This window comes from Siphateles boraxobius, unplaced genomic scaffold (assembly GCF_051911475.1).
Source record: "Siphateles boraxobius isolate OS27281-9 unplaced genomic scaffold, OSU_SipBor_1 9, whole genome shotgun sequence".
In the NCBI taxonomy this organism is placed as follows: domain Eukaryota; kingdom Metazoa; phylum Chordata; class Actinopteri; order Cypriniformes; family Leuciscidae; genus Siphateles; species Siphateles boraxobius.
The window spans coordinates 28,362,347-28,378,187 of record NW_027509219.1 but is presented as its reverse complement, the minus strand read 5'-3'; the positions used below and the strand labels follow the sequence as shown (position 1 = coordinate 28,378,187).

Sequence of the window (15,841 nt, the reverse complement as noted above, 5' to 3'; positions counted from 1 at the left end):
CAGGGGCTGGCGACAGAGGGGGACAGGGGCGAAAGCGGTCTGTGGACGGCACGCCGTGTCAACCGCGTCTGGGACAGAGGGGGGCGAGGAGAGCACGGCTTGTGGGCGGCGCTCTGTGTCGCCCGAGAACTCTGTGAGCTCAGGGAAGAGGGGATTGTTTCTGTTTTTAACCACATTAGGGTGCTGCCCACCCGTGGGTGAGCAGCGGGGAGTGGAGAACAAAAGATTCTCCCCCTGCCCTCCACCGGGGGAAGGAGTGGTCCTGCTACCTCCTTCTGAGAAACAATCATCATCCCTGAGCAGCCCGTCTCAGGAGCGCCGCTTGCCCCGGCGTTTAGCGGGGGGCGGGGCAGGAGAGGGCTGTGGCGCCTTCTTGCGGCTTCTTCCGCGACCGGCCCTGGGTGGAGGCTGCTGCGTGGTCCGGGCGGGAGGGGCGGGAGCCGCAGGAGGGAGCCCTCGGCGGGAAACAGGTCGAGGCGTCTGCCCGGCCGGCTGGGTGAAGGCAGCAGCGGGCCGGCGGGGCAGAATGTGTCTGATGGCCTCGGTCTGTTTCTGGGCAGTTGAAAACTGTTGGGCAAAATCTTCAACTGCACCGCCGAAGAGGCCGGCCTTGGACAAGGGGGCGTTAAGCAGACGGGTCCGCTCCGCGTCCCGCATGTCGGCCAGGTTCAGCCACATATGTCTCTCCTGGATCACAGCTGTGGACATCACCAAACCCAGGGAGCGCGCAGTAACCTTCGTCGCCCGGAGAGCAAGGTTGGTCGCGGCGCGCTGCTCATCAAAGAGCCCTGGGTCTGTCCTACCCTTGTACATGTCTCTGATGGTAGACTGGTAGACCTGCAGAGCGGCCATAGCATGCAGTGAAGCAGCCGCCTGTCCCGCCGCTCTGTAAGACTTCGCCACCAGGGTCGACGAAAATCTACAGGCTTTGGATGGGTGCTTGGGCTCGCCCCGAGAAGAAGCACTCTGAGGACATAGTTGCATGGCAACAGAGCGTTCAACCGGGGGAAGCCCAGTGTACCCACGGGCAGCTGCCTCATCGAGGGGAGGAAAGGCGGATGAGACCAGCGAGCGGTCCCGAGAAGACAGGGGGATCTTCCGGAAACTTCGAGATCTCATTATGCACATCCGGGAAGAAAGGTATTGGGGTTTGCCGAGGACGAGGGTCGGCGGCCTTACCCAAAAACCAATCGTCCACCCGCGAGCGCTCGGGACAGGGTGGAGGCCTCCACTCAAGTCCGATGCTCGCTGCTGCCCGGGAAAGCATGGCCGTCATCTCCGGATCAGACTCGAGCACAGCCGTATGCGCACCGGAAGGTGGCACCTGTGACGAGCCCTCACTTCCAGAAGACTCAAACCCACCTAGTGATGCTGGAACAGACATGGCATCTTCCTCTGTAGCTTCAACTGAAACACGCGGGCCACCAGAGGGTAGACCCGCGGGAATCAGCAGTTCGCTAGCGGGCACCGTCATTGAAGAGGGGGGCTGGGGTCGCGGACACATAGTCGGCGCCTTGTTCCAGACCGTAACCCTCAGGTCACCCTGGCAACCAGCCGCAGAGCGGGGGGTGGATGAGGGGACTCTCACTCTTGCGAGTTCACGGAGTCTCGACCGCAATGACGCGATGGTCATGTTCCCACAGAGAGAACATGAGTCATCCACGAGCGCTGCTCTAGCGTGATCAATGCCCAGACATACTATGCAACGCTCGTGCCCATCAGAGTCCGATACTAATCTGCCGCAACCAGAAGTACACGCGAGAGACATCTTTAAAAAGATGTGCCACGTGTAAGCTCTTTTAGCGAGAAAAAACTCAAGTGTTGAAGCACCCGGGGAGAAACGCACCGATTGGCAGACCACTGCAACAGATCAGCAGGAAGCACGCTCTCGCCGTAGATCGCCGTCACACCAACACTCGAGGTACTCGTTTGTGAAGCTGACAATTCAGAGATGGCTCCGAAGCAAAAACATATCTGCATGTTGCCGGCTTCCTCCTTTTATACCCACGAGGTGGGGCGGAGTTACGCCATGCAAATTCCGCAGACCCATGCATTTCTTTGCCATTGGCTCGTTTTGTAATACTCGAAGTTGATAGGCTTTCTAAGCGAAACCCCATTCGTCGTCAATCCGACGTAACTCGGAGTGACAACGAAAGGGAACTTGTGTGATCAAATATCAATAACATTCAGTAAATCTAACATGAAAAGTAGCTGGTTTTAGGTCAATCATTTAATTGGTTAATTATTGAATTATTTAAATGTCTGTATGGTGACTTTGGCCCACATCAGAGGTATTGATTTTATTGAATGTAACCAACAATTAAATAAATAAATAAATATCTGATGAATTGATATTAAATTAATTTTCTGAACAAAATATTTGTGTATGTATATAATAAATTGAGAGAGTAGAATATAAATTAGTGTTTAAGGTGCGGTCACATTTATCATTGTTTGACAGGTGAATTTCAATAGTAATCCGTGTGATCAGGAATTTTGCATGAGGGTGAAAGATTTCCCCTTGTAGCTTTGCAACGGGTTCAGGTTGATCGCACAGAATTATCGCATGAACTATCAGGAAGCATCTTGTTTTGAAAGTGACCTCTGTGTGTGTTGTGCTCCATACATTGCTACACAATTGTCAACAGACAATGGACCTTTTTTCCTGTGAAATTTTGCTAATGTGACAGTCTTTAGAAAGTATTTTTGGATGTCATGGACATGTTCGAAGAGGTGTAATTCCTGATTTCCTTCCAGGTGATAGTAGGCAGCATTTTTGAGGTGCTCTGGGGGTTCTTCAGACCTGGCACATCCTTTGGGATCAGCGTTCTGCGTGCCTTGCGGTTGTTGAGAATTTTCAAGGTCACCAAGTAAGTGAAAGCTTGCCTGGAATAACAGCCCTTAGGATTTGTTTGCCTCTTCCAGAGGCAATAATCTGTTTATTGACTTTGCTCAGTTCTGGATGTCCCCATGTTGAACTTGAGATGATGCATTTATGTGTTATTAAGGTACTGGGCATCCCTGAGGAACCTGGTTGTGTCTCTGATGAACTCCATGAAGTCCATTATCAGTTTGCTCTTCCTGCTTTTCCTCTTCATTGTGGTCTTTGCACTTCTGGGCATGCAGGTCTTTGGTGGAAGGTAATATCTCACCAGTCTGAGCACAGACGACCCCTGTTGACATAGTTTAAATTCGGATTTTTGTATAAAAATATCTGAATCCTACACCTGTAGTTTTGAGTAGAGCTGTGCAGCGGAGCCAATATCCATATCTGTATTTGTATCTGTAACAATCTCAAAATGATTCGTATCTGTATTAGATTAAAACCGAAAGCGGGCGGGGCTTTAACCATAACTCCGTAAAATTACTTGAGAATCCTGTTTTAATTGTAATTCTGTTCTATTCATAGTTATCATTTAACAAACATCCATTGTATAACTAATAAAATAATAATTTTCTTAATTATAATTATAACCTTTCTTTAAATATCTTCTAATATTCAGAGCCTAAAGTCTCGTAGGCAGTGCTCCGACATGTATCGCGGTTGTGCTTCAGGCGACCCGCCTTGGGGAACTATCCCTATCCTGATTAATAAATAGATGTGCAGAGACGGCAACATGGCTATTTCATTTGCGATCGTGCTGTGCTCATTTCATTCATAGAGTTTACACACATTCACTTCACACTTATTATGGCGTAGTGATTTAGTGGTTTATGTATAACATCCACTGGCTCACCTGTTATCTAGCAAACACAAGCAGTGACTGTGTCTGCCGAATATTTTTCCTATTATTTTGGTAGAATTCGTTATTCGTTTTTGAAGCCATTATCTGTGCCTTTCCGAATAAAGTATTCGGCTACAGGCACATCCCTAGTTATGAGCTGCCCTTTTATGTCAAATGCAATAACAATATAAAATCCTGAGCCTGCTTTGTGTTCAGTCCATCATATTAAACATGCCAACAAATTTCATGCTAAAAAGTACTGTAAGTGGTGCCATAACCCTGTGTGACAGGTGTAGCAAGACAATAGATAATAGATCAGGTTCTCCAGTTGGCGAAAAGCAAATAATCTATAATTCAGTAACCTGGTCAGACACATATTGAATAAAATGGCTCGCACACAGATGTCAAATTTTCTTTCTTTCTATTTTTCTCTCCACAGGTTCATTTTTGAAGACTATACACCAACTAATTTTGACACTTTTCCAGCAGCCATCATGACAGTGTTTCAAGTAAGATTCCATCCAGTTGTAATCTGAGTATAATGCATGACTCCGGATGTTTCTAAGTGAAAAAATGGCTTAGAAGGAGGACTAATTAATTAGACCAAGATTTAATTGCACAGATAAACAGGAAATTTGGATCAGAGCAAGAACAAAAACATACTTAGTTTCAAAACAGAATCTGTCATTCCTTTATTAATGATGAAAATGCATAAATATACAGCAGTCCAGCCTAGAAAAAAAACACCCTGAAATTTAGATAGTAGTAGGCTTAAACAAATTGTGTTTCTTAAACAAATTGTTTCTGTGGCTATTTTGTAGGAAAATAAGTGTAATTCTGAATGGACCTAAAAGTGGTAAAATATGTTATTGGAACTCCACATATTGGTAGCTAAAAGGTTTATCAAATTAGCCAAAATATTTAATTAACAAACATGCACGGGGAAGAATTTGTTCAATTTTAGTGTTCCTATTGTGTGAAAAATGAGGAGATCTCTGTTGAGTTACTCGGGCACAGATTCCATGTAGGCCTGGAATAAGTTCACAGTGTTTCTAGATTCTCACTGGCGAGGACTGGAATGAAGTCATGTACAATGGCATCCGGTCTCAAGGTGGAGTGAAGTCGGGGATGTGGTCATCTGTCTACTTCATTGTTCTGACTTTGTTTGGAAATTGTATCCTTCGTTTATTCTTTCTCTATTCTCTATACAGGTATATCCTATCTGGTATATGGCATATACAGTATTAAATGTACTCATTGTCCGGTGCACAAATGTAAAATCTTTGAAAATATGAAGATGTGACTGTGATTCATTTGAACAGTTTCAGAGCTGTTTCACTTATGCTTTCTAGGGGGTTATCCTTTAAAAAAATCATTTGATGTTTTTCAGGGTTTCACTGAAGTCTACATGAATTCAAAATTTAGTTAACTTTCTTAATACATATTCCTGTTCTTACTGTGCATGAGTCATTACTACAACTTCATAGTCTTTCATCAAAACTTATCTTTCTCTGCTTTTTACCTTACATTACTAAGCTTATTTTCTTGAACTTTCCAACCAAGATTAGTGCATGTTGACTTTAAAGTCTGTGCTGGTATTATAATATGCTATTATAATATGCTATAATTTAAATCTGTTCTTCTTAGTTTTGGTGGTTATTTCTGCATAACTCATTGTTTTGAGTCAAAATCCTTGATAAAATGGTCAGATACACTACTCAACGTCTTCTTGGCTATCGCTGTTGACAATTTGGCCAATGCCCAGGAGCTCACAAAGGTATATCCAGCATGGTTCTTTTAGCTTTATATGTTAAAGGATTTGTTAGGCAGTTGAATAATGAATAACGCCTTGCTATTCCAAAGGATGAAGAGGAGGAGGAAGCGGCGTTTAATCAGAAACATGCCCTGCAGAAAGCCAAGGAGGTTGGGCCCATGTCCTCTTTCATGTGCTCAGAGTAAGTGAACCAAGTATACCCTTGCCTGCTGCATTTGCCCTCTCACAGAGATGCTAATATACCAACTAACTAACATACTAACACCTGTCTTGTGTCTGGGATGTTTTTTAGTGTGGTTTTCAGAGATAAAATTGGCACGTCTGCCAAAGTATACCTGTAGGACGATTCCAGCTGAAGTATCTGGCCAAGTTTACTTAGATGAACATGCTAGTTTGACTCTAGAGGGACATTGCTGTACTTTTGCTAGAATATGTAAACAGTTGAAGTCTTTGCTTCTACAGATATCTCTTTCGCTCTGTACCCTTCAAATCAAATGTTCCACAGTTGTTGAGCTAAAATGTGGGAAAACACAAGCTAGACGGATCAGCTTTGAATTGATTGAATGGTGGGATGCAAATTTCTGCTTAATGAGAGTAATTTAGAAATAAGTATTAAAACTTTGACGGCTTCGCTTTCCCGGGAAGTATGCAAGAGGCAGTTACTTGAGACCAATAAGACTGTTACCCATTGTTGAGGGTTGTACACAATGTTCTTTTGGTTGATTGCGTAGGGATTTTTTGGGCTCTTTATTCTCGAAGCACAATAATTTGCTTCAAAATCAACAGTAAGTTGTCATAGCAACCGGCAAGCTTCCCAGTCTTTGCAGGGATGAGTCTATTCTGTTGTCATAGAGACTATTTTGTTCCCATCAAAAGGAGAATTACAGAGTTTTGAATGCCTTTACATTGGTCAGGCAAGATATGTATTTGTATGTTATCTCCTTTGCAAGAACAGAAGAGGCATCCAACTAGCCTTAATCTCAAGACATATAAAGAGAATCAGATGTCTAAAATTGGAGATTAAAGTTTCTATAACCGGAGCTCACACACAGATGCATCTTTCTGTGATTTTGGGAACTTAACACTGCATGGATATGATGTCAGACTCCTGGAGTTGAGCATGTGCAAGCCGGGATGACTGTCCATCAACGTTACAATCCAATCACCTTTACATCTCTTGATTGATCATAGATATTTTAGAATTTTCTTTTCATTGATAGCATAATACATTTAACATGACTTGAGTGAGTTTGATTTGCTCATGCTGATTTGAATGAGTATATCACTGAATTTCCTGTAAGCATGGATTCACCTCTACAAACATGTTGTTTTATGCTGGAGGTGATATATAGGGTTCTTTCTGAGCCCAGTGGCAATACGTGCCGTAACTAGAAAGGGCGAAAAGATAAGCCACGTTTCAGTCAAGAAATGTAAAAGCAGGATCCAAAATTAAGTTTTTGCTACACCTGCCTATGGCGAGTAATATGAGAAAAAATAATGGAGTTTTTAAACGTATTTCTTAACAGTCATGAATATGTATACATTTTGTCCTTTTGACAATTGAATTATTAAGCTATTTTCCTTGCCTATTAGTGGCATCTTGTGTCACTCACAGCATCATGAACAAGATGAGTCAGTTTTCATCCCTGTCATTTTGTTGCTCCGTGTGTTGCCACATGGAGTTCTGGAGAAAAATAATTAATCCCAGCCTCCTAGATACAATTCTTATGGCAAATTTCCCTTTGAGATTAAAGTTTTTAGAAGACACCATGAGTTGTGTCAGATATGTTTAGTTAGTATTGTTAGTTTGTATATTTTTGATTTAAAAACATTCACTCACGTCTCTTACATCATTCTTACAGTTTTAATTGATATGCATCATACTACATACTTTCTTATAGTTACTGGCCATTGGCAAATTTGACAGAAATCCAGTTCTTATTTGCATTTGGTGCATGGCACGTGATATTTTTGGACCCTGTGTAAACATTTGTATTAATATATATACATTTATATATATTCTATTATTTTGGGCATGCTCACAATCTGCAATAACTAATAACAAATGTTTGTGATGAGTGTTGTTGTATAGAAAAGAGGCTTATTTTGTCATTATTGAGCAATAAGATTTTAAATGTTTGCTGGACAATTACTGAAAACAAAAACAGTAGGATGGAGGCCATGCCTTTGTCACAACAAATTGGTATGATGTGAATACCACAGGGTCTCTTCTCTACTGCATTTTGGGAGAAAATACGGGAGCTGGTTGTCAGTGAACTCAGACTGGAAATTGTGGCTTGTGGCATTTGGATTTTGCATGTTTACTTTAAAACTAAACAGAGGCTGTTGTAGCATGTCCGAAAGTGCTTGACGAAAAATGAGAAATGAATGCATGTCTTCAGTGAGCATGACAATTATCGAGGTCATACCTGGGAAATGCATATGTATGACTAGTTGACTACAAAGTTAATCAGGGTGCTCTCTCTTTCTGATATTGTGTGCTTATGCATATGAACCCCATTTATATATGTCTTATATCTGTGCCATGTTTCTTACTGTCTCAGCATTTCAAAATGTTCCAGAATACTGTATTTGTTGCTTCTAATATATCTACCCATCATGTTTTCATGTTACGCTTTGCTGCCTTGTTACACAGCCCAAAACTTGTAATTGTTTTAAAACTTTGTCTAACTACAATTTATTATCAACTATAGTATAAATGCAACATGTTAAATGTAAAAAAAAAAACAACATTTAAATGTTTTTTTAAAATGGCATTGGCATAAACAGAGCATTGAAATACTAATGAAACAATATATTTGTCAGAATTTTTGTCAATTACCTTTTTGGGCTGTGATTCTTGGCTTGTTTTGTCCTTGTTCTCGAAAGCACTAATGTCTTGTTTTCAACCAATCGCTCATTGATTACACGGACCTCACAAGAGTACAAGTGCCAGTAAGTAATAGTCTGTTATTTCAATTTTAACATTCAGCACCGCCTAATTTATCAATCTGGGTGAAGCTTTCTGTTCTGCCATCTTTATTAAATGTCTGATTTCACATTTTCAAGTCTGATCTTTGGTTGGAATTTGATTTGTCAATTTCCTGCAATGATATTTCACTCTTTTTTCTCTCTCCATTCTGAATCAAATCTATTTCCAGTTTTGCTGTTTCATTTTTCACTTTTATATCGCAACTCTATCCAGTTGTTTTCCATCTCTGCTGTCCTTACCAGCTGGACCATGAAATCCCAGTCACACAAAAACGGAATTAAAGGACCCTTTCTACCATTAGTTGCAAATTACTTGTTAAAAGCAATCTATTAAATATTTTGCACTCAGAAACTTCAGTTCTCATATTCAGCTACCCTGCTGACTAGACCACCTGGTCACCATCATGTTGTTGTTTTTCAATGCCGATCCCCTACACATTTATTAACTAACTAGTATAATGTTCATGGTGAACCAGCTTTCAATTCAATTTTTGAAGCCAGTGGTTCTCAATTGGTCGGTTGCAGGTTTGTTTGGGTAAACACTAAATATGAACATACACATTATATTTTTAGAAAAGGAATATAAATAGGCATATAAATAAAATAAATAAAAATTGTTTTGTAATTTTGAAAAAAAGAAAAGAAAAAGTTTTTGTTGTCATCTGTCTAATAACATTCTACAGTATTTTGATGCAAAATCATCTGTCACTTGGTAGAAGGTGTGTTTAGTGCAATGAATTATTGGCTGCCAAGAGCAGGAGACCATTGATACATTTTGAAACCAAACATTCAGGGCCCTATCTTGCCTCCAGCGCAATTGACTTTGTAGACCGGTTTGTACAATGTACAATTTGTATAATGTACAATTTGTACAATGTATCATTCCTATTTTGCACCCGATGCACAGGGGACTTTTCCCTCCACAGATGCACGTCTGTATTAGCGAATGAACTTGTGCTCCCGGGGGCGGTTCAGCGAAAAGAGGAGGCGTGTTCCGGCGCAAACGTTCCCTAGTGCTATTTTGCAGTTTCAGAAAATAATTCCGCCACAGACCAGGAAAAATAGGTTTCAGATCGTTAAAATAGGGCCCTCAAACTTTATGAAGATTTGCTATTCAGCCGTAATATCTGTTGATTTTGCATATTATTGGGCCTAAACAGCTCATGTAATATTAATACTTTTCATTGTTTGATTTTAAGGATGGTTCTGGTTACTTCAAATAAACATTTCTTAGAATCCAAGAAATTAATAAAAAAATTATTTTAAAAACAATAAACCAATGAATGATTTTTTTGAATAAACATTTATTTAGGTCTTGACGTTCAATGTAATATAGAGTCTTAAAATGAAACCAACTGAGAACCACTGGACTAAGCTAGTCTTTTCTGAAGGGTAGAAAGGGTTTAGCGCTTTGAGTTTGAGAAAGGCGCATTACAAATAAAATGTATCATTATTATTATCACTTTGTACTGCTAATGATTGATAAGGTAATGAAACAATTGTTGTAGCATGGTTGTTGAAATTCTTTTGCCACCCAGTATCATTGAGTGTCCTCTCTCTTTTTTTCCTCAGGAGGAGGAGGAGGCCCTACCTCTACAGGAAGCGTGCAATTCACCGGAGCCGTGCGGCCTACTCCTTTGAGGATTCGGAGAGTCTGGCTGATGCTCGTCCACTCAATGCCTCTAACTCTTTCATGTCCAGGAGAGAGAGAAGGAGGAGGTTGACCATGTCAGTTTGGGAGCAGAGGACCAGCCAACTGCGCCGCCACAGGCAGATGTCCAGCCGTGAGATCCTGTTCAGCAGCCCGAGTGAAGAGCACGATGGACCACCTGGCTGCCATCACCACCAGACCACAGGGATATCTCCATCTGACAGCAAGCACAGAGCCATCGAGACCACTGCAACCACCACCATGCCAGAGGCTACCTTAGAGCCACCCATGACTATGGACATGCCTGTGGATGAGCAATCTCAGTCCATTTCTATCCCCGAATCCCCTTTAGCGATTCCAATACCGGAGCCACCAATGCCTGCCGACGTATCCCTTCCTGAACCCCCAGTGACGCTGAATCTACCCCTAACAGAGCCGTCTGAATCAAAGACCTCACCCGAGCGTTCTCTAGACAACAACCATTACCCCAGACTGAATGGGAACAGGCGGCAGCGGGCAGTCCGTAAGTACAGGCCTCCTGCGATGGGGGACACGCTGACCCCTGATATGGGGCCCAGATCCCGACGCCCACGCCACCGTGCAGATGCAAGGGGCAAAGAGACACAACAGGGAGACGATGGTGTTGACAGAAGAGAACAAAGGCCTGGGAATGAGGGAGATGAAAAGGAATCAAAGAATGATGGAGGGATCAGTCCAGATGGCAGAGTGCTTGAACAGAGGTGATTTGTTTAATTATTTTGTTGTTTTGTTTTTATATGCCCTTTATATTTATGTAATTGTATAAATTATATACACTACAATTTAAAAGTTTAAGGCCAGCAACAATTTTTTAAAGAAATTAATTGCATGTTGTTGTACAGTGTTGTAGAACATACGTGAAAGTCATGGTCACCACAAACCTTATTTTATTAAAATCAAAAGCTACTTTTCAAAAAACCCATTTTTTGAGGAAACTAGCAAATTGGCCTTCGAGGTCTGCCTACAAATTGACATAATGACTGGACAGCTCAATTCACATCACAACATAGTGACAGCTTAAATTAATTTAACATATACCTAACTATTTTTATGGCCAAGTACACAGTATTCCTTGTTGAGAGTCTGGAGAGAGAAATTGTGATATTAACTTCTCTCCTTCCACAGGCAGAACAAACCAGACAACTCTGAATCAGAGCCAAAACCAGCCAATTCCCCCTGCAAGAACTCACTTCAGGACTCAGAACCTGCAACTCTACAGCTCACTGAGAGCACACTCCAGCAGTCCCCACAGCACACTACGAGTGCTGGCGAGACAGATAATAACAACCACAGATCCTTGAATCAGGATAAGTCATCCTTTAACACCAGCATCATGATAGAAGTCACCGACACTCAGCCATCCATGGAGCTGACCTCCATTACAGGTTTGTGCATCCCTGCACCTCTGATAACCCTATTGATAAGACCAGCTTAGACTAATTGCTGCTGGTTAGTACTGGATTGGTGCTGGTCTAGCTATAGGAGCATAGCCAAGCTGTTTGTTCACCTGCAAAGACATGGAAATTAGCTTGGTCTTTCTGGTGAAGCTGGTTGGCAAAGGAAATTTTGCTGATTAAGCTACTTAAAATTCCTTGAAACACCACCATCCAATAACATGACCTGCAAGATTTTTCAGTAGGGAAAATACACAAATATAAACTGATATGATTTTATGTTACCTAGATATTTTTTATATCATTTTAATTTCATAATTTTAATTTCATAAAATCTAATTTTTTCTAATATATACCTTGATTTATTAGGTAATAGTAAAGACATGGAGGCCTCAAAGGCAGAGAAAGAAGAAGAGGAAACCCCAGATGCGCCAAAAGCCCCTCCACCTGTCAGCATGTTCATCTTCAAACCCAACAACCCGTAAGGCTGGATGTTTGTCAAGCCACAGCTGTATTCTATATTTTATGAATATGTTTTTGCTTCATCTCTCACACTCTCTATTTCTCATCTCTTCCACAGGGTCCGCAGGGCCTGCCACTACATTGTCAATCTTCGTTATTTCGAGATGTCAATCCTTCTGGTGATCACTGCCAGCAGTATCGCTTTGGCTGCCGAAGACCCCGTCAACACTAATTCGGACAGGAACAAAGTAACAATGCCTCTCCTCCACCCTGTCTCCATTTTCAAATGATTGTGTATACAATAATCATATGTAAATAGCTTCGCTATATTTCTTGTAAGGAAGCTTACAAACAATTCTGAGTATCTTTACCTCCGTTAATTTACCTGTTTCATTGATTACTGCATTACTAAAGGGTGGATATTGGATAATTATAAGAATATAAAATAAAACAGATTCTTATTGTACCATTACCTTATTTTTCTTATATATCCTTTTATTATAATACTTTTATGTTCATCTGTGTCACTTAAAGCTGTAATACTGTAAGTTAGTTGACATTGATGTTTTTTGGACAATTTACATGCAGCAAGTTTCTATTATGCATGCAAGTTTGACCTCCTTTCAATTGAGAGACTATGTGGAATATTTATACTTTTAAACATTTTTGTCAACTTAAAAGTAAATGTTGACCTGGCACAACACCTAAAATATTCGCTTTCCATAATACATTCATAGAAAAATAATCTAAATTATGATGATGATGATTTTAAAAAGATGATGATTAAAAAAGGCTCGTAAACATGTTTTAACTACCCAGTATCATTACAAATACAATATCTATTTCTTATTTTGAACAAAGAAAAAAATGAATTTATTTTTAATTTTTGGCAATAAAAAATAAATCAGTAGACCTGTTTGAGTTTCTTTGATCCTGATGACATTGTTCCTGTGGGTCATGAAGTGTTTGGCATTATTCACTAATTGAAATCAGATTTTTTTCCAGGTTTTAAATTTCCCTTGTGAAAGTGCACCAGCCGTATGAAGCCACAGCTAATTACATGCTAAGACCCTTTCAGTAATAGTTGATGAGATCTTGTGTGTATGTAAACAAATGACGTAAATGATGCTCTAGATGTAGAGAACAGCTGAAGACGAAGCCTCTTTCCCTCTCAGAAATGCACACACTAGGATTTAAATCTATACATAAAGAGTGCTGTCACTGCTGTGATGTAGTCAGTAGATCCATCATGAGAATACCAACATTCTGGCTTGATAAAATTTAGCAGTCATTGATAAACAATGCTAATGTCAAGTCCCATGCATGCTGTAGCCTTACTTTTCATGTTTGCTAAAGCTGACATGGTTCTACATTTTTTATTTGTTTCTATATTCAATAGGTGCTGCGATATTTTGATTATGTATTCACTGGCGTCTTCACGTTTGAAATGATAATCAAGGTGAGTTCCTGGATCATTCTTGGGTTCCTCTATGTTCCTTTATAAAGACTCAGTTTTCAAATTAAGCTATATAAAATGTATTCTATAACTATGCTGTGTATGTTGTTGTTATATTTTTCTCAGATGATTGAGCAGGGTTTGATCTTACATGATGGCTCCTATTTCCGTGACTTGTGGAACATTCTGGATTTCATAGTTGTGGTGGGAGCACTGGTGGCCTTTGCTCTCACGTGAGTCAGATATACCCAAACATGAGAAATAACAAGTGTTTATTCACATGTTTGGTGTTCTGTTGGTCAGTCTGAAACGTTAATTAAGATGTTTAGCAGCATTGTTCAAATTTTTTGTTATTCATTTTCAAATGCCATTAATGCCATGTTATGATACCATGATTTATGTGAGGAAAAGCATTCAGACGTTCCAAATTCTTGACACATATTGATGTTAGTGGATGCTCTTTTTTCTCTGTTGTGAGTGTAAAGCATTTCTGTGTTCATTGAGAAGCTCTCTGGTTCAGAATGCTTGTCTGTTTCTCGTTTGTTTCTCTGTTGTTCTTCTTGTGGATTGTGGCTCACGGCATCTGACAGGAATGTGATGGGGTAAAAACACTCTAATTTTGTGCCATATAATAATGTGTGTGTGTTTGTATTTGTACATGACAAATTGGCCTTTGTTGTTTTGTAATATATGTTTTTATGCTATACAGGAGTAACACAGGAAGAGACATTAAAACCATCAAATCATTGCGTGTGCTTAGAGTGTTGAGGCCTCTCAAGACTATTAAAAGACTTCCAAAACTCAAGGTATGTGAACATGAAATTACTACAGTTCAAAAGTTTTGGGTCAAAAGTTATTGTTATTGTAAGTTTGTTCTGTTTTTTCTTTTTTCTTTTAAAGAAATCAATAATTTTATTCAGCAAGGATGCATTGAATTGTTCTTTTTAACTTTCTATTCATCAAAGTATCCTGACAAAATGTAAGAGTTTGCATAAATGATTAATCAGCACCACTGTTTGAACATTGGTTATAATATGTTAGGTTACGTAGGTAACCCTGGTTCCCTGAAAAGAGGAAAAAGACTCTACTCCTTGTGAGACGGTGTCTGAAGCCCGTGTGCTACACACCAATCTCGATTGGCTACCGCAGTCAGGTGACATCACAGGCGTGCCGGCAGAGTATATTAAAGCACCTAGAAAGAACGTCATCAATTTCAATTGTCTGACGTAAAGGCATGCCGGAAGGATGGCAACGTGATGCAGTGTCTTGTTCCCCTTCTCAGGGAACCAGGGTTACCTCCGTAACCTAAAGTTCTCTTTAGAAATGGAACTCAACACTGCTTCATGGAGTTGATGCTATTGGAATGAAATACCCACGCCATACTACTCAAATGCCTGCTCACTGTGCTGTAAAATCACTAGCTGTAGCCAAAGATTGTAGCCACGCAGCGCATCTAGTGGCCAAGAACTAACAGCCCGAGGCAATGTCTGGATCTCAATACAACCCATATTACTTGGTCTATATGACCCAGGGCTAGATCTGACAAGGTAGATCGCAGCCTCACTGCGTTTGCCACCAATAAGTCGGGGCAGACTAGAAGACTGCTACCCGGACACTCGGCCATTAGCCATTTAGCACGGTTTTGAGGGCAAGTTTGGAGCCGCAAGCCGCACTGGGCACGAGATAGCTCACAAGCGCATCTCTGACCCAGGGCATCCCCGCATAGCCTTGTTTACCAAGACCCTTTACATTGCTACGAGCCAGGAATGGTTTGTCCCAAAACTAAAATTAAAAGAAAGTTAAGTAGAAATAAAAAAATAAAAAAAACTAGTTATTGTCTATCTCTTACTTATTTTCAGGCCGTTTTTGACTGTGTGGTCACGTCGCTAAAGAATGTCTTCAACATCCTCATCGTCTACAAGCTCTTTATGTTCATATTTGCTGTCATTGCCGTGCAGCTTTTCAAAGGGAAATTTTACTACTGTACCGACAGTTCCAAGGACACAGAAAACGAGTGCAAGTAGGTACCCATTACAGCTGGAATGTAAATTCTAAATATAATGCTAAAATTTATTTAAGCATTATATTTTTTTAAGACTTTAGAAAATATGAATAGAAGGATGACATTTTTACGAGCACAAAATATCTGCAAATGATATGGATTTTTTTTTTCTTAATGTTCTATAGGGGTTACTACATTGACTATGACAAAGAAAAGAAAAAGGAGAAACGAGAGTGGAAAAGACATGATTTCCATTATGATAACGTCATCTGGGCCCTGTTGACTCTCTTTACCGTATCCACTGGAGAAGGGTGGCCGCAGTAAGAGCCAACTTTAGTTCATATTTT

The 15,841-nt window shown here is 40.6% G+C and overlaps 1 protein-coding gene across 1 annotated transcript in view; it reads left to right on the top strand.

Moving 5' to 3' along the window:
• Positions 1–15,841, top strand: part of cacna1ea (calcium channel, voltage-dependent, R type, alpha 1E subunit a) — a 186,714-nt gene that overhangs the window by 141,235 nt on the left and 29,638 nt on the right. The window contains exons 15-30 of the mRNA XM_077222712.1: positions 2,758–2,870; positions 3,009–3,140; positions 4,165–4,234; positions 4,782–4,899; positions 5,435–5,502; positions 5,589–5,680; positions 10,063–10,881; positions 11,306–11,565; positions 11,944–12,055; positions 12,155–12,284; positions 13,436–13,495; positions 13,619–13,725; positions 14,083–14,094; positions 14,202–14,298; positions 15,352–15,512; positions 15,680–15,814. Coding sequence (XP_077078827.1) covers positions 2,758–2,870; positions 3,009–3,140; positions 4,165–4,234; positions 4,782–4,899; positions 5,435–5,502; positions 5,589–5,680; positions 10,063–10,881; positions 11,306–11,565; positions 11,944–12,055; positions 12,155–12,284; positions 13,436–13,495; positions 13,619–13,725; positions 14,083–14,094; positions 14,202–14,298; positions 15,352–15,512; positions 15,680–15,814 — 2,486 coding nt within the window. The remainder of the gene's footprint in view (positions 1–2,757; positions 2,871–3,008; positions 3,141–4,164; positions 4,235–4,781; positions 4,900–5,434; positions 5,503–5,588; positions 5,681–10,062; positions 10,882–11,305; positions 11,566–11,943; positions 12,056–12,154; positions 12,285–13,435; positions 13,496–13,618; positions 13,726–14,082; positions 14,095–14,201; positions 14,299–15,351; positions 15,513–15,679; positions 15,815–15,841) is intronic.